The sequence below is a fragment of the Balaenoptera acutorostrata genome, chromosome X, assembly GCF_949987535.1.
Source record: "Balaenoptera acutorostrata chromosome X, mBalAcu1.1, whole genome shotgun sequence".
In the NCBI taxonomy this organism is placed as follows: Eukaryota; Metazoa; Chordata; class Mammalia; order Artiodactyla; family Balaenopteridae; genus Balaenoptera; species Balaenoptera acutorostrata.
The window spans coordinates 49,651,659-49,675,911 of NC_080085.1; the positions used below are offsets into that span (position 1 = coordinate 49,651,659).

Here is a 24,253-nt window from a genome sequence, read left to right on the forward strand (position 1 = left end):
TTTCCAAAAAATGTTGCTAAGGGTTTTATTTCTAACAAGAGGAAAATAATAAAATAAAATTAAAATAGGCTTCAGTTGGAACCAAGTTTCTTGTTTTGCTTTTTTTTTCTTTTGAACAAATTAATTACACACCAACAATCTTCTTTTATTACAACATGAACCCAGGAGGAGGAAAGGAGACAGGGCAGGACATGGAGGGAAGATCAAGGTGGTAGTGAGGACAAGCACCAAAAGCTTTCTTCAGATCACAGGGAGCCCTGCTCTGCTCCCCAACCAAACTCATTTAAAATAAAAAACTGTGAGCACAGCTATGTGAAGTTTCCTCCTCCTGGGTGGAACAGTCAGGGGAAGGGAGGAGAAGGAGGCAAAGGGAGGAGGAAGGAGGGAGGCAGGAGAAGGGGGGAAGGAGGAGAAAGAGTGAGAGGGGGAGGTGAGGTTAGTGTAGCATGGCCTGGCGAGGGCCACAACTGGGGAGAGAAGGGAGAGGAGATTCCCCCAGTTTGCATATGCACTGGCCGTGTCTCTGGAATGGTGCCGGCCCAGCCCCAGCCACCCCCCTGCCCACCTGCCCATCTGTCTATCTGCCTCAGGTGTCTGGGAATGCTGGTTAGAGGCTACCAGGGAGGGGGACTCCAGGGGCCGGCCCCCAGGAGCTGAGGTCTGAACAATACCTTGGAGTCAGAATATAAAAGTCAAGGGACTCGGGGATGGGCTGGGGTGGGGGGGTGGCCATCCCCCCTACTCGCCCACCTCCCAAGAAGCAGGCCTGATGGTCAGAAAGAGGATCCTTGAGGCCAAGGGGTCTCTGTTGGGGTCTGTGCTAGGCTCAGCCACTGTCACAATTGTTGCTGAGGCGGCTGCTGCGGACAGGGCACGTGCAGCCGGGGAGTCAAAGTGGAGAAAGGGGCCGAGGAGCCTGAACTGGCCCCTAGCGCCGGCTCCAAGCCATTCTGGTTCTCCTGGGTGCCGGGGCTGTCAGTGGTGGGCAGGGGTGGGCCCTCACCCCCAGTCTCCTCCTCCAGCTCCTCCTCCTCCTGGGCCTCCTCGGCCTCTGGCCCTGAGCTCCGTACCCTCTTTGGCTCTAGCTCCTCTCGGGCTGGGTCATCGCCCTCCCCACCCCGATCCACCTTCCGCCGCCGCCGCCTCTCCAGCGCCCGGCCCCGTGCTCGGCTCCCATGGCGCTCTGCCTTCTCCAGCTGTGATCACCAACGGGCAAAAAGAGGTGCGAGACAGTGGTCAGGCCTGGGCTCCCTGCCTGCTTGGCCTGACCTCCCACCCCTGCCCATGATCCCTCCTCTCCTCACCTCCAGAAGTGTGCGGATCCGCTCCAGGTTTGGAGGCTGCCCAGCCTGCAGCAGCTGCCAGATGCTGTGGTTCTCATCCAGGGTCACCTCAAGCAGATCCCCCTCCAACATGAGCTCCTCCAGGGGGGCCCGGGTTGCCTCAGGCAGCTCCAACACAGGGCCAGTCAACTGTGGCAACAGCGAGGACAGCAGCTCCAGGTCTGAGGGGTTGCGGGGACAAGCTGGGTTAGAGGCTGCTCCCGGTCGTACCCCCACCACGACAGAGACGAGGACCACGTGGGTCACTCTGGTGAGATCCAATAAACAGCCTACCCACACCTAAACCTACCTCTCTTACCTGAGCCCTCCCCCGGGGCTACCTTCTCAGGACTGGTCATGCTGTCTCCATTCTCCAGCAACCCCTGCACCTGCCGAAGAGAGCAAGGACAGGTAGCAGTAACTGAAGAACCAGGCCCGATTGCTCCCCCACAACCTCAGACTTGGGACCCTCCACCTCCGGGAGGAGGACAGACACAGGCTGCCGGCATGGAGCATTGCAGGGATCTGGAGAGGAGGCAGAACGGGGCAGGGAGGCCAGGCCAAAGGAGACCAAAAGTCAGAGAGCAGGGACAGGGCTGGAGCCTAAGTAAGGGCAAGGGCTAGGAGACAGGAATTTGAGGGCGAAAGAGCTGGGCTGTGCAGCTCACCTTAGGCATATCCTTGCCACTGCCTTCTCTGAGAGGGTCAGAGGCAGGGGCTGAAGGGTAGGTAGGGGGCTCCTCGGGCCTGGGTTCAGCCTGCAGCCGCTGGCGAAGCTCGGCCAGCCGTCCCAACAGAGCAGTCACATCCTCAGAGGCCAGAGCCTGCCTGGCACGGCCTTGCCAGCTGATGGCCCTCTCTGTGAGGCACTGCAGGGCCTCACCCTCAGGCAGCCGCACAGGCAGTCTCTGCAGCGCTACCAGCAGTGCCAGGATGGTCTCCAGGCGTGGGCGCCGTGAGCGCATGCACAGCGGACACAAGAATTTGGTGTCCCACTCCCACCAGGCCAGCAGTGGGGATGAGGTGGGACTGGGCCTTGGGGAACTGAGGAGGCGGGGTACCGACACACATCGCCCATGGAACCAGTCCTGACACAGGTCACACTGTAGAGCTCCCACCCCGGATGGCACCTGCCCACACACACAGATGGAGAATGCAGAGGAAGCTGTGGTCGATGATGCCAGTGGACTGGGCTTGGCGGAGTTGGTGCGACGCAGCTGCAGAATTCCCTCCTTCTCCTTCTGTTCCCCCTCCTTGAAGGCCACGATCTGCCGTGCCCAGGACAGGGGAGGAGAGGTCAGCACCCCAACCCTCCTTCTCTGGCACCATGAATACCCCACTCCCAAACCAGGAGAACTGAGGCCCAGGGAGCAAGTGGTCTGCTCATGGCCACCTGGCTCAGACACTATCGTCACCGGGCTCTTCTCCCCATCTGGGCCCAAGCTCCTTACCACAGAGCCTGGGTCCCTGAGGTCCTGCGCAGACAGTCCCAGCAACTCTGTGTCAGATTTGTACAACCCCAGCTCCTTCTCCATCCACCGGCTGCGCTTGGTGCTGTCTGAGCCGGCGTCTGCACACGGGCAGAGCACCTGAGGCAAGCAGACAGAGGAGGAATGTCCAGGCTTCCCCCTCAATCCCACCCCCTCCCTCCCCTGCCCAGCACCCCCAAAACCCCACTCATATGAGCTGTCTCACAACAGCTGGGCCAGAGGCAGGAGAGGCTGTGGGTCAGGATCCTAGGCCTCACTCACCTCCAGCAGAGTGTAGCAAGAATTCTTCTTGAGAAAGGTCTTGGAAGCCTTCTCCCTCCAGGAGTGCGCCGTCAGTACCTGCAGCTCTAGCTGTCTCAGCTCCTCCAACCCCACAGGTAGGTCCCGGCCAACAGCCACCAGGCCCTCCAAGTCATCCAGGCAGGGGTAGTGATCACCATTCTGGGACAGGGGCAAGAGAAAGCTCAGTTCAACTTGCCAACATCTAAGATGCTACTCTGTGCCTGGCCCTGAGCTGGGAAGACAGACTGGAATCACAGTCTTGAGGCAGAAAAAACAGGGATCATCCTAAGGCAGGCACACCCACCTGGCTCTCTCTTACAACTCGTACATCCATTGGCTCAGCCTCTGGATATCCAGTCAGTCCCCAGGACCAGCAGACTAGTTATTTTGTTGTGGTTTGCCTCTTCTATCCTCCCTGCCCCCCACCATTCTCATCCTAACCAACATCCTATCTTCCCTCAGGCCAGCCTTGCAACCCTTCTTCACACTGCTCACCAAGCACGTTTTGCCTCCTCACGATGTGCTGTGACCCCTTCCTCTCTCTAGCCAACCCAACTCAACCCAGCACAACGCAATGTATGCCATCTCTCCCAGCTGGACTGAAGGTGTCGGGTGAAGCGGGGGTAGGAGGGCAACAGGGTCCTCACTTGGATCTCGTCCACATCAGCAATCCAGGCCCGGGCCTTAGCAAGAGCCTCCTTGAGAGCCTGGATGTTGGGCAGGTGAACAGGGATGTTTTCTGCCTCATGAATTATGGCCTCAAGCGTGGCTGGTGGATGCTTCTGCCTAAAGGTAGGGAAAAGAGAGGCCTCAGTGTGGGGTGGTCTGCCTGACCAGAAGCCCAGACTGACTTCCAGATACAGCGGTATGAGCCCCTGGGGCTGCCGCTTGGGCCTATTTGCTTGTATTTCGCCTACGCGTGGCTGTCAGTCCCTGCTTGCTCCAGATTGCAAGCACCCAACTTCTCCCATACCTCCATGCCTCTGCTTGTCCACCAGTCTGTCAGCCTGTTGGCAGTGCCTACACACACAACCTGCAGTATTAACCTGGTGCTGCAGTTTGTCAGATTGTCCCATGCATGGTGTCTTTCTACTGACACCTGTCCATCTGCCTTTTGGTACTTGTGCTTGTGAGTGTGTGCACACGTCAGCCTGTGGAGCTAGTCCTCTATATAGCTCTGTATCTGTCCATCTCTGCTTCTCCGTAATACTATCTCTGCCTCTACGTGTAATATGGAGTTTAAAAAAAAAAAAAAGATAGGAAACAAAAAAGGCAAGGATAGTCAATACACCAACACAGGAGTCTGGTGCCGAAGGCCACCCATGGGAATCATCTTCAGCTTCTCTGCTAAACTTTGAAGGTTGCGGTAGAGCAGGGAGGGGAAGAAGCTAGACCCACCTGGCTTCCAGGCAGAGATGGGCCTTCTCCTCCCAGCGTTCAGCAATGGTCAGTAGCTCCTGCAGTTCAGCTCGGGCCTTGTCCACAGCAGGGCTAGGGGCTACACTGGCACCCGCGACCAACAGTCCCCGCATGACAGCCAGGGTGCCTCTTCGGGCTGAGGGGGCCAGTGTGCGTTTCATCTCATCCAGCCATTGCGCCTGTTCCACCTGCCGCTGGAGCTGCTGGGCCTCAGGTACCTCCACCCCCAGCTGCCGCCCTCTCTCCAGCAGGGACTGCAGGAGCCCCGGACTGGAGGGCAATGAGGCCAGGGCCTCACGGGCTTCAACCTGGTAGGCTTCCACCTGTTCCAGAATACCCTACCAGGACACAGATAAAGAACAAACTCCTCAGCAGGGCTCACACAGAAGTCCCACCACCACATACCCCTGCCCTACCTACCTTCTTACCCCCCAGTATTTGCGAGGAGAGCCTAGCACGGGCTGGGCTCTCTTCCTTTGCCAGGCCCTAAGCAGTGGTTCCCAACACTCACTGCCCGATAGAATACCCTGTGGCATCTGTTAAAATGCAGATCTCTGGGTCCACTCCTTGAGATTCTTAATAGGGGTTGGTCAGGAGCCTGTGCTTTATTTAAGTCCCCAGAGGATTTTGATATATAGCATCAGGAGACCCTCTGTCCTAAAAATGCTCTGCTATGCTTGGCCTTCTCACAATCTCTACACTCATACTGGTGTCCACTGCCCTCTCCATCCCACTTCTCTACCTTCCTGAACTTAGCTTTCCAGGCCCACAAACATCCTTCTTACTTCCTTTCTCCTCTTCCACCTCCACCAGGAAACCTTCCCTTGACTATGCATCCTGGACCTGTACCCTTGTCACCTGTCCCTCAAATCCCATTTCTAAGAGGCAATTTGCTAAAAACCTGTTGCCTCCTACCTCCCGTTATTCTCACACGTGCATCCTGTCTTGCCCAAATACTTGCAACTTCTGAAAGAAGCCAAGAATGGCCTGCTGCTCAGGTCCCCCAATCCCCCCCGATCCCTCAGCAGCACTTCAAGTCCACCCTTCCTCACCTTGACATCCCCAATCTGGTGCATGGCACAAGGCAGGTTGTTCATCTGGTCCAGAAAGGCCCGGAGCTCAGCCAGGGTCATCTGTAGACCAGCCACCCTGTAGGGGCTATGGAGTTTCACATGTAGGGTTTCAAGTCCAAACCCAGTCCCCTCCCTCCATCTCTGTGCTAAGGCCCAACACCTTTCCTCATCCCTGCCCACCTTGACCTCTCATACTTCACAGTTCCCCACAAATGCCCAGGTTAGAGGGAGGGTTTTAAGATACATGCAAGTTCATATGATGGGGCGAAAGAATGAGAAGAGAGGAATATAGTATATATTTGGTGGGGGAAGCTTAGAAATTGATGGTAACAGAAGCTGGACAATTTTAATCCATCTTCTACTGTGAACTCTATGATAAGTTTATGCTTCTGTGTCCTTTTCTTGTCCCTAAACCTCCCACAACACCTCCCTGCCCACAAAATCCCTCGGCCTGTCTGAAATCAGTACCTTCAGGTACTGACAAAAAGAAACATTCCTAGTTTTCTTAGCACTGAGGCGCTCCCCTCCACTCTAGTTGCCTGGCCTCCTTGCCCTCCCCAACGCCTCCAACTGCAGTGCTTGTCAGCTTCCTGCTGATGTCATCTGCCTAATGGTACTCAGAGTCCACCCCTCCCCCCGCCATAGTCCTTCTCCTAGGTGCTGGCTCCTCAGCAGGCTACCTGTGCCCAACGCCTCAAGCTGCCATACCCAGCTTCCTGGCCGCTGACCAGCCCCAGAGCCCGGGACACGCAAGCCTCTGCCTCGCTCAGGCAGTTCTTTAGTCGCTGCAGCAGCTCACTGTTAGGAAATCTCCGCTCACGGGCCTCAGACTCTAGTGCCCTCAGCTCTTCAAGGCCTGGAGAGAGAATGAGAGCAGCAAGGAGTAGGCAGTATTGAGTAAAGGCAGAGGAAGGGGGTGGGGGAGTACAGAAGAAAAGGGAATAGAACTTGCCTGTGGAGTCCCTCCGTCCCCCCATCACTCACTGCGCTTCCGCCCATCCTCCACCTCCAGGGCCACTCGCACTTTGTTGGCCCAGGTGTCAAAGGACTCAGCCCGGACCTTCAGCTTATGGAGCATGGCAGGGAGCTCATCCAAGGTGTACCGATATCTGGAGGAAGAGGTCACGGAAGAGCACATCTGGCCCAGTTCTGCATCCCCCTCCTCAGCCCACTTCCTCCAGGTAGGCCCCCCTGCTCACCGCAGGTACTGCCGGCTACTGGAGCACTTGCAGAGGTCATTGATGTGGGAAAGGCAGACAAGGCCGTCTGGGCAGTCATAGCAGGCTAGGGCTGATAGAAAGCACGTGGTCTTGCACTTGATGCACTGGCGCTCATCATCCGGGAGCAGCTCAAAAGCCTCTCGCTCAGCTTCCGTGATGCCCTGGGGGTGTTCATTACATAGAACAAGAAGAGGGCTGCAGAAACCCCTAACTCAGCCACCACTGAGCCCCACAGTAGACTCACTGAGCCCCACATTAGACTCAAATCTGTGCTAAGAGCTGTGGGGGAGACAAAACTCCACAGAGCACACTGCCTTTGTGAAGTCCAAACTCTCAAAGCTGGGGGAATCACATGAAGCAGGCTAAGATCAGTGTGGGTTGAGAGGGAGAAAAATCAGGTAAGATTCAGATCAGCAGAAAGGACCTTCGGGGTGAGAGAAGGTGAGGAAAGTGGTGGACCAAGGCACCAGAGAGATGGCAATACGTGGAAGTGGCCAAGAGAAGTGCCATGTACTGGGGACACGGGCAGAGCACCTGAGGCAAGCAGACATGTAGTGGGCACTCAGTGCCCACTGTGTTCCAGGCACTGTGCTGGCTGCTTTATCAGCACACTGCACACACATCTATAACTTAGAGAAATAAACTCTACGTGCTTGTGTTCAGTGTTTAAAGATACAATTTTTCCCCCCCAAAAAAAACATGGCCTCCAAACCTAAGCCAATGACTTTATCTGTTGATTAGATGAAGAAAAAGCAATCCCTTCCAAAAATGGAGGAAAAGCCAGCTATCTTGGAGTAACTGAAAGACAATATAATGCTATACATTATGGGCAATTTTAGGGATTTTAGAGGGAAATTTTGATTCTAACGTTTTTGTCTTCTATACCAACCTAACTTCTGCATAAGTCCATTGTACATTACAAATCCTGCTCTGCCACAAATGCGCTCTGCACATTACAAATCCTGCTCATAAGATGAGTCCACTGCACATTACAAACCTAGCTGCATTGATATTGAGTAAATTATTTAAACCTCTCTGTGTTTCAGTTTCTCTACTTTGTAAAATGGAGACAACAGTACTATCCTCATTGGGTTGTTATGAGGATTAACAAAGGTAAAGTGACTAAGGACTTAGAAAAGTATCTTAGCACTTAGAATAGTGGAACTACAAAAGGCCCTGAAGAGCCAAAGTAATCTTGAGAAAGAAAAACAAAGTTGGAGGTATGAAGTTTCCTGATTTCAAAGCTATAGTAATCAAAACAGTATGGTAATGGTATAAAAACAGACCAATGGAACAGAATTAAGCCCAAAAATAAACTCTCGTATATACAGTTAACTAATATTTGACAAGGAAGCCAAGAATACTCAATGGAGAAAGGATAGTCTCTTTGATAACTGGTCCTGGGAAAACTGGATAATCATATGTGGAAGAATGAAACTGGACCTTTATCTTATATCACTCACAAAAATTAACTTGAAATGGATTAAAGACTTAAACATAAGACCTGAAACCATAAAACTCCTAGAAGGAAATATAGGGAAAATGCTCCTGGACATTGGTCTTAGCAATGATTTCTTGTACATGATACCTAAAAAGCACAAGCAACAAAAGCAAAAATAAGTAAGTGGGACTACATCAAACTAAAAAGCATCTGCACAGCAAAAGAAACTATCAACAAAATGAAAAGGCAACCCATGGAATGGGAGAAAATATCCGCAAACCATCTATCTGCTAAACAGTTAATATCCAAAATATATAAAGGAATCATACAACTCAACAGCAAAAAACCAAACAACCCGGATAAAAATTGGGCAAAGGACCTGAATAGATGTTTTTCCAAAGAAGACATACAAATGGCCAATAGGTACATGAAAAGATGTGCAACATCATTAATCATCAGGGAATGCAAATCAAAACCATAACTATCACCTCACACCTGTCAGAATGGCTTATTATCAAAAAGACAAGAGATAACAAGTGTTGGAGAGAATGTGGAGACAAAGGAACCTTTGTGCACTGTGGTGAGAATGCGAATTGGTGCAGCCGCTTTGGAAAACAGTATGAACGCTCCTCAAAAAATTAAAAATAGAACTACCATATGATCCAGCAATCCCTCTTCTGGGTATTTATCCAAAGGAGATGAAACTAGGATCTCAAGGAGATATCTGCACTCCCATGTTGACTGCAGCATTATTCACAATAGCCAAAATATGGAAATAACCTAAGAGTCCATTAGTGGATGAATGGATAAAGATGTGGGGGGTGTCTGTGTGTGTATACATACATACACATATAAATGGAATATTATTCAGCCATAAGACATAAATCCTGCCATTGTGACAACATGGATGGACCTTGAGGACATTATACTAAGTCAAACAAATCAGACAAAAAAAGACAAGTATTATAGGATATCACTTATATATGGAATCTAAAAAAGCCAAACTCATAGAAACAGAGTAGTGGGAGTTCCCTGGTGGCCTAGTGGTTAGGATTCCGGGCTTTCACTGCCGAGGCCTGGGTTCAATCCCTGGTCAGGGAACAGATCCTGCAAGCCGGCTTGCAATGCAGCCAGAAAGAAAAAAAAAAAGAAAGAAACAGTAGCATGGTGGTGGCCAAGGGCTAGGGAGGTAGGGAAAATATGGAGACGCTGCTCAAAGGATACAAACTTCCAGTGAGAAGATAAATAAGTTTGGGGGATCCAATGTACAACATGACTATAGGAGGGGAAATAAGAATAGGTGCTCAACAAATATTTACTGATATTGGCTCTAATCTTCAGATAAGGATACCTATTTCACAGGCCTGTCTCATTGTGCTAAGGAGGAAACTAAGTCTCAGAGAGAGTAACTTGCCCAAAGTGAGAATCTGACTGCAGCTTATTTTGATTCTGAAGCCAGAGAATGCTGCTCAAAGGATGAAGCCCCTAGGTATTCTTGGATCATGGACTCCTTTGAGAACTGGATGCAAGCTATGAGCCCTCTCCCCAGAAAAGGACTCAAACACACACACACAATCTTTTACAGAATTTACGGGGTCCAGAACCCTTCTCCTTAGGTAAGGGCCAAGCGTAGAGAATTCTGAGTGTTAGGATGGAAACATCTTTTCCCACCTTGCTTTGACTCCTTCTGTAGTGTAGCACAGCCCCAGAGTGATCATTCAACAACAGCACTGAACAGAGAGAGCAAATGATGCCTAGAAAAGCCCAGGGGCTCACCAACTAATACCACAGACTGACAGGCCCCAGACTTCCAACACTTACCATAGCTGCAATTCTCCTTACAACCCATGCTCATAGGAAAGTTATAAATGAGCTTTAAAATAAGAAAGTATTACCCTAAATTTTCTTATTTTAAGAAAAGGGATCCAGCAAGGGATTCCTCAGGACCAGCATTCCTTTGTAATCCTATGGCGGACTCTCACTAAGTCAACTCCCTAACTGGGCAAGTTTGGAGCTTTAAGAAGGCAGCTGAACTACATGAACAGCGGTCCCACTCATCTACAAACAAAACTGGCATGCTATGAGAAATCTATTAAAGGAAGACCGCCTTCTACCCAGTAATATTAACCTAGTTTGAGCTACTGAACTATATGAGTGTAATAAAATGGCATTTCTTAAGAAATGTTCCATATTTCTATCATTTTCTTCATGTACTAATATTACAATAGCAACTGCTACACTGCAAGTGGAGCAATAGATGCTTTGACATAAATCACCTTACGCAAGCTTTACAACCACCCTGCAAGTTAGGTATTTATTCCCATTTTACAGAGTGGGAAAGTGAGACTATGAGAGGTTAAGTAACTTGAAAAGGTTATCCAGCTTACCAGCAAGTGGGGGTTTCATATGTCAGTTGGTCCTGGGTTATTTAAATAATGATGCAATAACATCATTAGCAATAACAGCACCTGCTATGGGTCACTTACTTAACAAACATCTTAAATCCACTCAACTATCCCAAAAGATAAGCACTATTACCATCCCCATTTTTTTTCAGATGGGGATACTGATGCTCAGTGAAGTAAATTAACTTACTAACAGTTATTAGTAAATGGTAGAGAATGGAATTGTAGTTTCCAATCCAGATGTGTCTAGTTCTTTTCACTACTCCCCAAGAGGAGAGGCTACATCTTCTATTTCTTCCTCCCCCCCACCTCTGCCACAATAGGGTACCCAATCCAGGGCACTCTCCCCAGCACCCACCTTCTCTAGGAGGGCCTTTCGTAGACGCCGCTCCTCCTGCACCATGATGAACATCTCCTTATGCACAGCTGCTGCCAGGTTCAGGTCCAGCTTCTCTGGACAGGCAGCCATCTTGCAGATGAGTTCCTCATGGGAGAAGACACAATATCTTCGGAGCCGGCGGTAGTGCTCAATGCACTGGCGCCCAGCCGGCAGCTGTGGACAGGTTCAAGGTTGAGTATGGCCAAGTCTGGAGGCGATGGTGCCTCAGCCTCCCCACAACCCTCCTGCTTCTCCCTGCCATCCCATCACACTCCAGACTCACCCAGTCAGCAGTGCAAAAGTTGACAGCCTCAGCAAAGTTGTAGCCTTGGTTAAAGCCACTGTGGTAAGCACGAGGGAAGGTAATGACAAATTCTCCTGCACACTGGTTTGTGCGGACAACCTGAGGAAGAAAAGCCAAGGTCATTGAGACAGAGATCTAAGTGCAGGGTCCTTAAGGAGAGGAAGGAAAGTCTCAGGGAACAGAGTCTGACAACAGATTCCCAGACCCTCCAACTCCGAAAGAAAGGACCATTGGTCTGTGCTCTCAAGGTTTTGATTTGTGATGACAGGAAAATCTGAGTCAAAAGCAGGAAATGTACATACCAAAATATTTTAACTTCCCTAATAATTTTTAAGAAATTCAAAACATCACTTTTCATTAAGCTGGACATGTTTTTTCATTAATTTTTGTTACCAGTCATGTAAGCAGTTTCAAGAGCCAAGTGGTTCTACAAGATTTGTTACAAAATCAGCAGACCCTGCCATTCTCCATTCCCCAGAGCCATTCATTTTCACCTCTTCTGATTATTTTGGCATTCACCTTAACAATCCTAAATAACATGCCTCTAGACTATATTAAAAATAGCCTCCTATGTCTCAATTTGCTTAGTTTTCTGTGCATGTATTAGTAATTTAATCCCAACCTTTTGGACAAGTGTCCAACTCTCCTCTCTCCTATCACTTTTCACCTTTCTGTAGCAGTCTCTCATGGAGCCTTATGATCTGTTTCAATTGGGACCAGCTGCCCTCCCTGGATTGTCACTCTCCCATGACAGATCTCCTGTTTCCTAGATCCCATGTCTTCCTCTTTCTTGGTTTGTTCCTTTGCTGTGCTTAAGCACATCATCCAACAGCTTCCTGAGAAACGGTGGGAAGAACTTTAAAAAAAAATGCCTCTATTCTACTTTCAACCTTGATAATCTGACTGCACATAAAATTCTAAGTTGAAAATCATTTTGAAAAAAAAAAGAAAGAAAAAATAATTTTGAAGGCACGGCTCTAGTCTTCTAGATTCCAGTGTTGCTTTTGAAAAGTCTAAAGCTGTTCTGATTCCTAATGTTTTGAATGAAACCTGTTTTCTCTCTCAGAAAGCTTGTAGTTTTCTGGTCCCACTGTTTGATATGAAAATTCACCAGATATACCTTGGCGTGGATCTATTTGCATTCATGTACTGGGTAGGCCCTCTGATTCTGGAAACTGTCGTTCAGTTCAGGGAAATTTTTTTGAACAATTTCTTAACAATTTGATCCTTTCAGTTTTCATTTATTCTCTTTTCAGAGAGAATTATTTGAATATTGAACCCCCAGAACAAATTCTCTAACTTTCTCTACCTTTTTCCATCTTTATCTTTCTATTCTATTTTCTGGGAGATTTCCTTAACTGTTTATCTTCTAAGCTTTTTATTTTCTTTTTCGTCTTCCACTTTTGCTATCTTAATTTTAATTTTCGTTCTCAGCATGTTCTTTTAAAATAGCATCCTGTTCTTATTTTATGTTTGCAATATATGCTCATCTCTGAAGGTATTAACAAGGTTTCTTTTCTTTTTGAAGTTTACTTCTTCCTGCCTAGGCTCTGTTTGTCCAAGCTGCTTTTTTACCATTTGGCTCTACTTTGTTTATTCTAGAGTTTTCTCAGTTGTCTGTTAATCTGTGGCTATCTAGTTATATTCAAGAAATGAAAAGGCTGAATGGAAGTTCTGAGTACAGAGGTGAAGTTTGTCAACTGTGAGCCACTGTAGAGTGAAGCCACTTAGTTTGGGAAACTCTAGGTCTTTCCTTTTGGGCCAGTCAGATTCCCCAGAGAAAACTCTCCTATTTTTTTGCCTGAAGGAAAAAGGTCTGGCTGCTATTGTTCTAAGAGCCAAGTGGAGGAAGATGGCTGGGAACCTCAGCATTCAGTAAGTATACAATGAATCCTACTAGTTTCACTATACTTCTGCTCTCAACTGTACCTAGAAGACCTCAATCCAGAGATCTATTTCAACCTCTTTGAAAGTAAATCTCACAGTGTTTTGCTAGAGTGAGGGAGGGTCACATTTCCAGATGCCCAGTGTGGGTGGGGATCCCATAGCTGCTGCTTTTTTTTTTTTTTTAATTTATTTATTTATTTTTGGCTGCTTTGGGTCTTCGTTGCTGCACGTGGGCTTTCTCCAGTCGCAGCAAGCGGGGGCTGCTCTTTGTTGCGGTGCTTGGGCTTCTTATTGTGGTGGCTTCTCTTGTTGCGGAGCACAGGCTTTAGGCGCGTGGGCTTCAGTAGTTGTGGCACACGGGCTTAGCTGCTCTGCAGCATGTGGGATCTTCCCGGACCAGGGCTCGAACCCATGTCTCCTGCACTGGCAGGTGGATTCTTAACCACTGTGCCACCAGGGAAGTCCCTCCCATAGCTTCTGATATAAATATGAACCAATCTTTATTTTTACCCCATTCGTCTTTACTCCCAGAATGTCTGCTGCAACCAACTACTGAACCTTTAGGGGGTACTGAAGTATAAATCAGATTGGTTCTCAGATTGGTTCTCAGATGTTCCAGAACTGGCTTAAGATTGTTTTCTTATTTGTTTCCTAGTTTCAAGAATTTTGTTTATCATTGTCTCTTTTCTTGTTTTCCCCATCTCTGTGATTTTTTTTTTACCTTAAAAAAAAAATCACTTTGTGCCATTTTGTGAAGTTTCAGTAAGGAATGGAAGTAGCCATGTGTATGTTTAATTAGCTGTCTTTACCAAGAAGTCTTGCAAAGTTTTTTAAAATGAACATTCCATGCTGATGAAGGCACAGTGAAATAAGTACAGTGCTGGTATGGGGACCAATAACTCCTCTCTGGAAAGCAAAATTGCTGATTCATAACCAAGAACCTAAGATGTTTATAGCTTTCAACCCAACAATTCATCTGCTAGGGTTCTAGACTAATGAGGAGAGAACTAGCATCCTAACAATACTGAATCTCCACATTTATTCAGGTCATGTATCAGTTCCCACCTCCAGTACATTTTCTTCTCAAATCTATCCCTACTTAGAGGCAACATCAGTATTTACTGCTTGTACTACTGCACTGGCCCCCATTACCAACCACTAGAATTGTCTTCCCCAACCAAAATGCAAACCTGATTATGTAATGTCCCTGTTGAGAACCCCTCACTTGAATCCCCGTATCTACATGATAAAGCCACGGCCCCAACAGGCAAACTCTTACTCTTCCTTCAAGTGTCGCCACTTCTACAAATGCTTTCCTGACCTCCCCCCCCCCCCCGCCCCCACTTCCTAATGACCCAGTCTGCTGTTCTTTTGTAGCACCTCTAATATTTTATTCCAGTTGTTTACTCACCTTTGTCCTCTACTCAACTGCACATGACTAAAGGCAGGGATTAGTTTATTTGCTTTAAGGGTGCTGACCAGAGGCCTTGCACACAGAGGGAGTTCTAGCAGTATTTGCTGAATGATCTAGTCCCAGCCTTAATTTTAGAGATGTGAACACTGAGTCCCACAGAAGCCTCAAGTAGCAGAGCCAGAAATAGAACCTAATGCACCCTCATTTTGGCAATGTCACTTTACTGTTTCCTATGCAGTTTTTTTTAGAAAGCTCTCCTCACATTCTGCAGCTATTAAAAAATGACCCAAAAGTCCATCAGCTGGTGAATGGACAAACAAAATGTAGTATATCCATACAACATAATATTATTCCACCACAAAAAGGAATGAAGTTCTGAAGCAAGCTATAACATAGATGAACCTCAAAAATATTATGCTAAGTGAAAAGCCAGACACAAAAGACCACATATTATTCCATTTATATGAACTGTCTAGAAAAAGCAAATTTTTAGTTAGCAGATCAGTGGTTGCCTGGGACTAGGGGCTGGAATGGAGAGTGACTGCAAAAGTGCACAAGGGATCCTTTTGGGGTGATGGAAATGTTCTAAAACTGGATTGTGGTGATGGTAGCACAACTCTGTAAATTCACTGAATGGTGCATTTAAAATGCGTGATTTTTATGGTATGTAAATTATACTGCAATAAAGCCATTTTTCAAAAAAGATGGTTATAAATAGTTCATGGTGAGGAAGTAAAAAATCATTCTAGACCAGCACTGTCCAATAGTAATATAATGCCAGCCACATATGTACTTTTTAAATTCTCTAGTAGCCACCACATTAAAAAAGTAAAAAGAAACAGGTGAAATTAACTTCAATGTATTTTATTTAATATATGCACAATATTATCATTTTAATGTGTAATTGGTATACAAAAGTATTAGTGAGATATTTCACATTCTCTGTTTTTCATACAATGTCTTGAAATCCAACATATGTTTTATACTTTCAGTACATTTCAGTTGGGACTAGTCTTGTTTCAAGTGCTCAATAGCCACATGTGGCTAGTGGCTACCAAATTGGACAATGCCATTCTAGATGACCAAACTTAACAAAAGAGATTATAAAATCCATACACTGATTATTGTCATGTCAAAACTTACATAAAAAACAGATGGAAACGTAACAAAATGTGGAGGAAATAGAGATGACCTCTCTACTGCCATTTTTTGGAAAGGGGGGATGTTTCTTTTATAATGAAAATACTTATACTATATATCTCTATCTATAAAAAGAAATGGCCTTCTCTCACCAAAGAGGAAGATGGGTGAGGTGGTGGTGGGGGGGGGGGGGCGCGGCCAAAGATAGCTCTGAGGGACCTCCAGCTGGCTAAACTGCAGCCTGCCAACATGTGAATATGAAAATCAGATGTCCTGGATGGAGGGGATACTGCCAAGTCCAAAGAGCCTGGAGATGCTGGGAACTACCTATAGGAAGGGCCTGGCAGACAGAGGGTGGGGTGGTGAAGCAGCAGCTGGCCAGAGAAGCTGGGGAGCCATGAGCAGGAGAAATGCTGTGGAGGTGGTAGCAAAAAAGTCTGTGATGAAAGTTTTTTTAAAAAGAGATTAGAATTGAATGAATATATATATATATATGTATGTATGTATGTATGTATGTACATATGAATCTTAGCTGTCTGAATCCTTAAGGAGAATCCTCTTCTACTCTTACAATTCTCCTTGACACTGTGGGAAAGAACTGATGCTGTGGGTCAGGAAGAAAGGAGTCTGAGGAAAGGTCAGACCCAATGTCTACTTGTGAAGAGCATAACTTCAAGGGCCCTTGGTCATTTCTATATCTTGAGCCCAGTAATTCTTAAACGGGGTGATGCAGAGAGGGAAAAGGAATGTGTTTCCTCTAATTCCCTAGATATCTCAAACCTTGGTTAAGTATCACTAAAATGCATAATAAAAAGTATTACTCATAGGTTATATAGTATAGCAAAACAAGCTGAAGGCAAGAAGAAATTCAGGTGAGAACCACTGACCTACTGTACAGATGACCAGGGATTTCAAGGAGATATTAATTCAATATGTACTGACTGCCTACCATGTCCCACGCACTAGACTAAGCAGCAGGGTAGCCAAGGATGGTTTTGGGGGGACGGGGTTGAAGGGAGTGGGGAGGAGTAGCAGCACAGAATGAATAAGACTCAAAGCAGAGGTGTAAGATGTACTCATTCCTGTTTCTACAGGACTGTTGATCAGGTTATTTTAAGATCCACACCAGAAAACTGGCCGATACTAATCAACGTTAGAAATTCCCAGGAATATAAAGCCCCTTATAGGTAAGCCAGGATGTATACCCAGGGTGGGAGAGAAGTCCACAGAGAAGGAGAATAGGACAAGTCAGGACTCTGGGTTCAGCTTTTTTTTTTTAAATGCTGAAAGATATTGGCACTTCTTTTTTTTTAGGTTACTTCCCCCCACCCCGTCCCAGCTTTATTGAGATATAGTTGACATATAACATGTTGGTGTACAACATGTGGATTTGGTACACTTATATATTGCTAACTAATTACCACCATAGAACTCTGACCTGTTAAATAAGTAAACAGACCTACCCACTGCTCCAAGAAGGGTCACAATATGGAAAGTATAGCAGAGACTGCTAGTTGTCCCCCTATATTCATTCTCACCCTCTTTCTTAATAACATGACCTCCAATTTGTAGCTGGTACATGACCATCCTCAATAAAAATCAGATTTTCCAGTTTTCCTCACAGCTAGATGTGGCCATGTGACTAAGCTGTGACTAACCGGAGGTGAATGGAAATGATGTGTGCCCTTAAGAGTAAGGAGACTTGTCTTGCCCAGTCCTTCCTCTATTTCCCTTTTCCACTGGTGGAAGCCATCCCTAAGGTGTTGCCCTCAAACATCAGGCCCAGAGGGCTCACCATCACACTGTATCTCTAACCACTATTATTTGTCAAACCTATAGCCTGATTAAGATAGAATAGGAATGAGAAAGGGGCAGGGGTAGATTCCAGACAATCACCACCACCACCACCACCACCACCACAAAGGACACCACTAACTCATTCCTACACCTTGCCCCTATTTCCTGGACACTCACCGGCACACCATGGGACATGAGGGTGTTGGGATTCATGAGGGTGACAAGTTGGTGCAGAAGGTCAGGCTGGCTATCAAAGAGCTCAGGTGTCAGCTTCTTCATCACCTCTTCCAAATGTTCTGCTGCAAGTGAGGGTACCCCATACCAGGTCTTCGGCTCACCCCTGGCCAAGCAGAAAGGAGACATGTAGAGTGGACACACCTATGGTACCGAAGGAGCCCACCCTGACCGCTTCCCTGGCTCTCCAGGACCCACTCACCAGTGGAGGTAGTTAATGGAGTAACTCCAGTGATCCTCAATATGCCAGCAAAAGGCTGAGAAGACCATGCCCACATAGAGCCAGGGCACCTTCATGCCGGAGATATCTGCATTGATGTGGCACAGTACGGACTGCTCCAACACCGGCATCACATTCAGGTTCCAACCACTAGTAGCATACTCCTGTCAGGTCAGGTATTTGTGGAAAAGGGATGAGAGTTTTGCTAAGGAGCGGAGATCTTTAGCCCAGGGAACCTTAATTTTGAGGTCACAGACCTTTCTGAAACATCTAAGAAATAATATAGGTGTTCTTCCCCCTGCCTCTGTCAAATGCATACACACAAAATTTCAATTCACTTCACTTTACTTCAATTTTAGGGAGGTTTATAGATGTGCCCACCCACCAAAATATCTGCAAGTTAAAAGCCCCTGCTCTGGACCAAAATGCACCCTTCCCTTGATACAGGCCTAGGGCCTCATTATTTCCTGCACTTACAATCCCAGTCCCTGAACACTTCTTATGAATGAGCCAGGCACCCTGCCAGGTACTTCATATACCTTCTCACTTAATTCTTATAAAATTTGTAAAATGGATACTATCCCCATTCTACAGACAAAAAAACAGCCAATCTCATGACTGGAGATGCCATGCCAGATACTAGGCTGTGTTCTTTACACATATCATCCCATCTACATCTCACAGCAACCATATAAGGTAGGCATACTAGTCCCCATCCTATAGAGATACTGAGTCTTTCAGATACTAAATGACTCGCTTAAGTCACACAGCTGACATAACCATGAATCACCTACTCACCTCCTCCTCAGGGGTTAGGTGCCGCTTACTGTCACTGACGGGGAAACCGCTACCAAATTCTTTGGAATGGATGTCAGCCCCATACTCAACAGTCACATCTTCCTCGATGCTATTCACCAGCCGCCAGAATTCCTTCTCCACGAGTTCTGTGGGCACCATCTAAGGAACAGGGGTAGCAGATGACCGTGGCCCATCATATCCTGGCCCCACTGACCCAGGAGAGCTACAGACCATCAGGCACCTATGACCCTAGCCCTGACACTACCCCAGCCCTCCATCACCTACGTGTACGGGCATGTTGAAGTAATCGGCTTTAAAGGAGTCAGCCATCTCGCCAAAGCTCTGCAGAGTGTATTCCCGGGTAGCCTGCTCAAAGCCAAAGGCTTCGGGGGGGCGCTTACACTCCTGAAACCCAAAGGAGAACATGTCACCAAGGCAGAGGCAAAGAGGTGGAGAATCCTCAAAAGCGGAGCTGGAATATGGGGTAGGAGTCAGGAGGGAGAACAGCCCTAGGTCTGTACTGAAGGCCCCTGAGGCAGGTCTCACATCACAGCTCTACCTTTTCCTCCTAGCACTTGAGCACAGTTAGTCTCTTCATTCCCCACATGCACTTCTACCATGCTCTTGCTCTTCTCTTCCTTTAGGACTTTACTATCTAAACCATGGGCTCTGCCTTAAATATGCTACCCCATGCTCTTCTGCCACTATTTTTTCTCTCAAGATAAAATGTGAGTTTATACAGGATGCTTAGAGAAGTTTTAGGCCCAGACTGGAACTACAGACCTGGGAAAATGACACTGAATATTCTAGTAGCTTGGAGGATGGGAAACGAAGGCACCAACTCCTAGTGTCAAACCCCACACTATTCCTGTTCTTTACACTGTCTCCGAAGACAGGACGTGTGTCTAACTCACTTTGTATCTATGTTCGTGGTTTTAGATGAGAGATGTATGTACCCCAGTCAGACACACCTTCTGCTCATGTCTGAAAACTAAATGTCAATCTGGTCCACTGGCCCACAACCACTTAGAGAAGAGAGCCAAGTAGACCTGACAGTCTTTGTCTATGATACTTTTGGTATCCAAACTCCTCCCTAAAGGAATCCCCACCACTACCAAGGCCATTATGCACTGCCCTGGTCTCTTTCCTCATTTGTGTGTGTCTAGTGTGTGTGCATGTGCACACCTGGTCTCTATGACCACAGTTGACAGGGCAAGAAACTGTCAGTGTCTACTCTCCAGAAACCCAAGGAGAGATGTAGACAAGCACCCAGAATTTGGATCAAGGTAGGAGGCTCATGAAATGGAACTGGAAGACTTCCCAGGCCTCTTAGCCCTCACTGCTGCTTCAGCTGCTCTCCTCACTGCCTCTCTTGCACTAGGTACATTATCCCCATGTATCCTTACTCCTGCACTCCTCCATCCCCCAGTCTAGAAAGCCTGCCCACCTCTTGTAGTTAAAATCTACAACACTGCAAACCAATCTAATTATCACAACAGAAGGAAAATACCTAAATAAATATTATACCCACATGATGGACCCCCTACAAGGAAAAAAAAAATCATACCCATGAATAAATTGAATAATACAGAAAAATGATTATAAAGCAACAAATGAAAATATACAGTAAGATCCCAAACTTGTTAAAGATAGTTATATATACGCAACAACGAAAAGATGAGAAGAAAATATACCAGACTATTAACAATGGTTGTCTCTAGGTGGTGAGATGATAGGTAATTTGTCTATTTTCCAAGCTTTCTAAAAGAAACAAAGAATAAAAAACTTGGAAATCAAAAGAACATTTTTTTTCATATTCCTGTCCTCCAAATCTCATTGCTGACACCTTCCCTGATTACTACCCTTAGTCACTTTCCTGTCCTCTGAACTTCTACATCTGAATTTCTAACACACAATTTAACATTTGATTATATGTCATCACATATGATCTGTCTAATCATGACTCTCACCTCCCCAGGTGGTCTGAGAGCTCCCAGAGAACACAGGTTGAGTGTCCTCCTTTTCTTTCTCCCAAAGTTCTGCCCAACCTAGCCCCACCCCAGGTACCCAAAACACAAGACTGTGGCTGAACTAGGAGGCTGCTTTCAGTAAGACCGGATGAAGGAAGGCAAGAATAGCCTATGAGGCAGACATAGACTGGGGCTGGGAAGTCCTTACCGCCATGACACACTTTGGGCACCGCCAGACACCCTTGGGAATCTCAGGCAAAGGAGGCAGCAAGCAGAAGATGTGGTAGTTGTCATCACAGCCATCACACAGCAGGAGCTTGTCATCCTCATCCCCTCGGGAACACATTCGGCATACATATGACTCAATCTGCCAGGGGAGGGAGGCAACAGTTCATTAACCTAAGCCCTGTCCAGCCTTTCAAACATCAGACTCCTCCAGACAGCACCCTAGTCCACAAAGATCTCCATTAGAAACCCACCTTGCCTGCTGGCTGGATCATTCACGGCCCTGTACAGGTTAGTCATGCTAGGCCTGGAATTTAACTGCATGCACGTACCACCTCCCCAAATAAACTAACTGTAGAGCTGTGACAGCAGAGTCTTTATCATTCAGTCCTGAATCCCCCGTTTTCATTCATTCAATAAATACTTACTGAACACTTATGTGTTCAACATTATGCTGCACTCTTCAGTACAGCGATAAATAAGACATGGCATCTGCCTTCTAAAGGCATACAGTACTCCAGAGGCACAAGTTCATAAAAATTAAAGGGCAGTGTAGAAACTGCCAATAGCAGCCCGTAAAAGGGTACTATGGAAACCTAAAGGAGGAAGCACTCGAATCAGCTGGAGATAAGGAGGGACAGCCTTGAGAAGAACTTCACTGAAACGGTGACACTTGAAAGTGACTGAGACCTGAAGGCAAACTGGAATTTGGCAATGGGGCAGAGCACAGGGGAAAACTCTTCCAGGCAGAAGAAACAGCATGTACAAAGGACGGGGAAAGAAAGCATGGCACATCTCGGGAAAAAAGCAAACATACCTACAAGTAGTTCAGTGTGGCTATAGCAGAAGGAGTAAGGTGGGCAGTGCTGGGGAATGAGGCTAGAGGTCTGCAGGGACTGGATCATGCATGATAATGAGGAGCTTAGCCTTTATCCTGAAGCAATGGAGAGGGAGTCTCCTCCTCTGCACCCTTCCAGCACTTCATGTTGACAGCACTTGATCACCCTTTCTTGTTCTTTGTTCCATGTGAGTTGGCCTTGTTTCCCCAATTAAGTGAGCTACCTGAGGGCAGGGCCCACCAGGCCCACTTTTCTGCTTAATGCCACCTGGTCCAGTGCCATGCTGGGGAAATGCTCGTTGAAGGGATGAGAAGCAGAGCATTAGGAAGTCAGGGCTAGGTCCTTACAAACTGGGCATTGCTGTGGTTCCTCCGCAGCCTCATGGTCATCTTGGTGCAGGGCTCTGGGCTGTGACTCAGCTCCTCCTTGCCCTCCAGGAAGGTCTTGGGTGAGGGTGACTCCACCTTCACGTCCCCACCTGACTCCTCCTTCACCACTATGGTCGGGGGGCACTCGGGCCCTTCCTTATCTGGGAGAGAGAAGAACGGCTCTAAGGTACAAGTCTGAACAGTCGCAGCCCAGGCTCCTCTCCCCTGGTGAGGCCATTCTTCACACTGCCCCAGCCTGTCAGGCCTCACCTTTTTTCCGCAGAGTCTTATCCTTGGCCATGAGGCCCAGGCCCATCATCTTGGGGCCTGCCCCATAGATCTGAAGCTTCTTCAGCTCAGGATTCTTTTCAATGTCTTCCTCTGTGGGTTCCGGCTGGGAGGAAAGAAGGAAATGAATCAAGACTGCTATCTTGGGCAGACTGCCCCATCCTAAAAGAACGACAGCTTGGACTCTATCACGTGAGTTCATGCCAGGGTGGAGGCATAGGTGGGCCCAGGCAAGAATTCAGATTGCTTTTTGGAGACTGAGGGTAAGTGAACTCCCTCCTCATTCCTCTCTTGGAATGGAATTAAGATGGGATCTCAGTTTTTCCAACTGTAAAATGAGAATATTAACTCCTACCTCACAGTTACAAGGGGGTTTGAGGAAAACATATATAAAGAAATCTAAGTATTTGCATCTACCAATAAATGGCAGTGACTAATATGATCTGGTAAATTACATGCTTTGGTGAGCCCAGGGACAGTGTCTATCTTGTTCTCTGCTGTATCCCCCATGCCCAGAAGAATGCCGGCACATAAGCTTCTTCCTGAGGCTAAGATATAGTTATAAGGAGAAAAAGAAGAGTTCTTCCCCTATGAGCAGAGTGAGTCAGGAAAGGAACAAGGCAGGCAAGAACACCAGACATAGGAAAGATATTATACAAACAGATCAAAACCCAGCTCAGAAGCTCAGCTGAGAGTAGAGGAAGAGCAAGAGTGAAGCCAGAAAGAGGCACACTACTGCTCAGAACTCAAGAGAACCAAGAGAAGGGAGAGTGGAACAGGGAAGAGAACCTTGGTCAGAGGGAAGGGAGAGGACTCTCTTCACCACCAAAGCTCCAAGTTAGAAGAAGGGAAGTACTCACATCAGGCTGCAGTCTCTTGGCTCGCCGGCCATAGCTGTTGAACTTGGAGGGCTGCACAGACTGTCGAAGGGGGATACTGTGGGGTTTGTATTCCTTGTCCTTCTCCTCATTATCAAATGGACGTGTGTTGCACTGCTGGGGACAGGTGAGGGGTAAGGGTCAGGGCATGGGGCCCCAGCTCCCAACAGCAAGGACTTCCCTTTACCCTCACCCAATGGCAACCAAAGCCGTGGTTTCATGTACCACGCCCCCCGCCACCCACCCAATAGGCCCTGCTCAACTGGCCACTGACACCAGCACACACTTTGGGAATTCTTCTCATGCCTCTGCTTATGCCATCCCTCCTTCCAACCACCTCCCCGCAACCATCTCCCCAACTAAACCAAACTCCATCTCTTCCCAGACCTCTCCAGGTCTCCAGTCCACTCCACTGAACCAGTTCCATTAAGAGCAAGTGTGGAAATCTGCATCTGGCAAGGGAAAGCCTACTCCACCCCGGCTCGGCATCCTTACCACCAGGTTGGCTCCAGACTGGTACATCTCATAGGGGTAAACGATGCGTTCATAGTGGGAGCGTAGCAAGGAGCCAATGTTTTTGCCTGGTGGGTAGTTGAGGCGCTGGGCCACCCGAGCCCATCGACGGTCCTTGCAGATGGCTTCATAGCCACCTTCCTCCACCACGATCTGTAAGGACAAGCAGGAAGGGACGTGGATGTGCTGTGTGTATGTACAGAAAGGACAACGAGGACAACTCCAGCCCCTCACTTCACTGGAGGCTACCCCCTCCTACCTCCACCACTCAGACTCAAATTGCAGCCAAGAGATGCTGAGAAGTTCTGATGACAGCTTGTGTGCTACCAGGCTGTGCCCCTTCCACT

The 24,253-nt window shown here is 47.5% G+C and overlaps 1 protein-coding gene across 4 annotated transcripts; it reads right to left on the reverse strand.

Moving 5' to 3' along the window:
* LOC130706377 (lysine-specific demethylase 5C-like) lies at nt 1-24,048 on the reverse strand. 4 transcript variants are annotated; one of them, XM_057538046.1, is made up of 23 exons: nt 23,889-24,048; nt 23,376-23,507; nt 22,498-22,621; nt 22,207-22,388; nt 21,004-21,162; nt 19,111-19,230; nt 18,826-18,984; nt 18,010-18,191; nt 17,751-17,913; nt 11,315-11,434; nt 11,011-11,205; nt 6,786-6,967; nt 6,571-6,695; nt 6,295-6,442; nt 5,566-5,671; nt 4,493-4,851; nt 3,742-3,880; nt 3,074-3,253; nt 2,774-2,911; nt 1,991-2,590; nt 1,633-1,714; nt 1,305-1,504; nt 1-1,196 (listed from the first exon to the last, which is right to left on the reverse strand). In XM_057538046.1, exons 1-23 carry the CDS (start codon nt 23,913-23,915, stop codon nt 837-839), a joined length of 4,182 nt encoding a protein of 1,393 aa, XP_057394029.1. In that variant the 5' UTR covers nt 23,916-24,048; the 3' UTR covers nt 1-836. The 4 variants fall into 4 exon arrangements, with proteins under 4 accessions (XP_057394029.1, XP_057394032.1, XP_057394031.1 ...); XM_057538049.1 differs by having other exon boundaries at nt 1,642-1,705; nt 23,376-23,510; XM_057538048.1 differs by having other exon boundaries at nt 1,633-1,705; nt 23,376-23,510.
* Between the last annotated feature and the right edge of the window lie 205 nt (nt 24,049-24,253).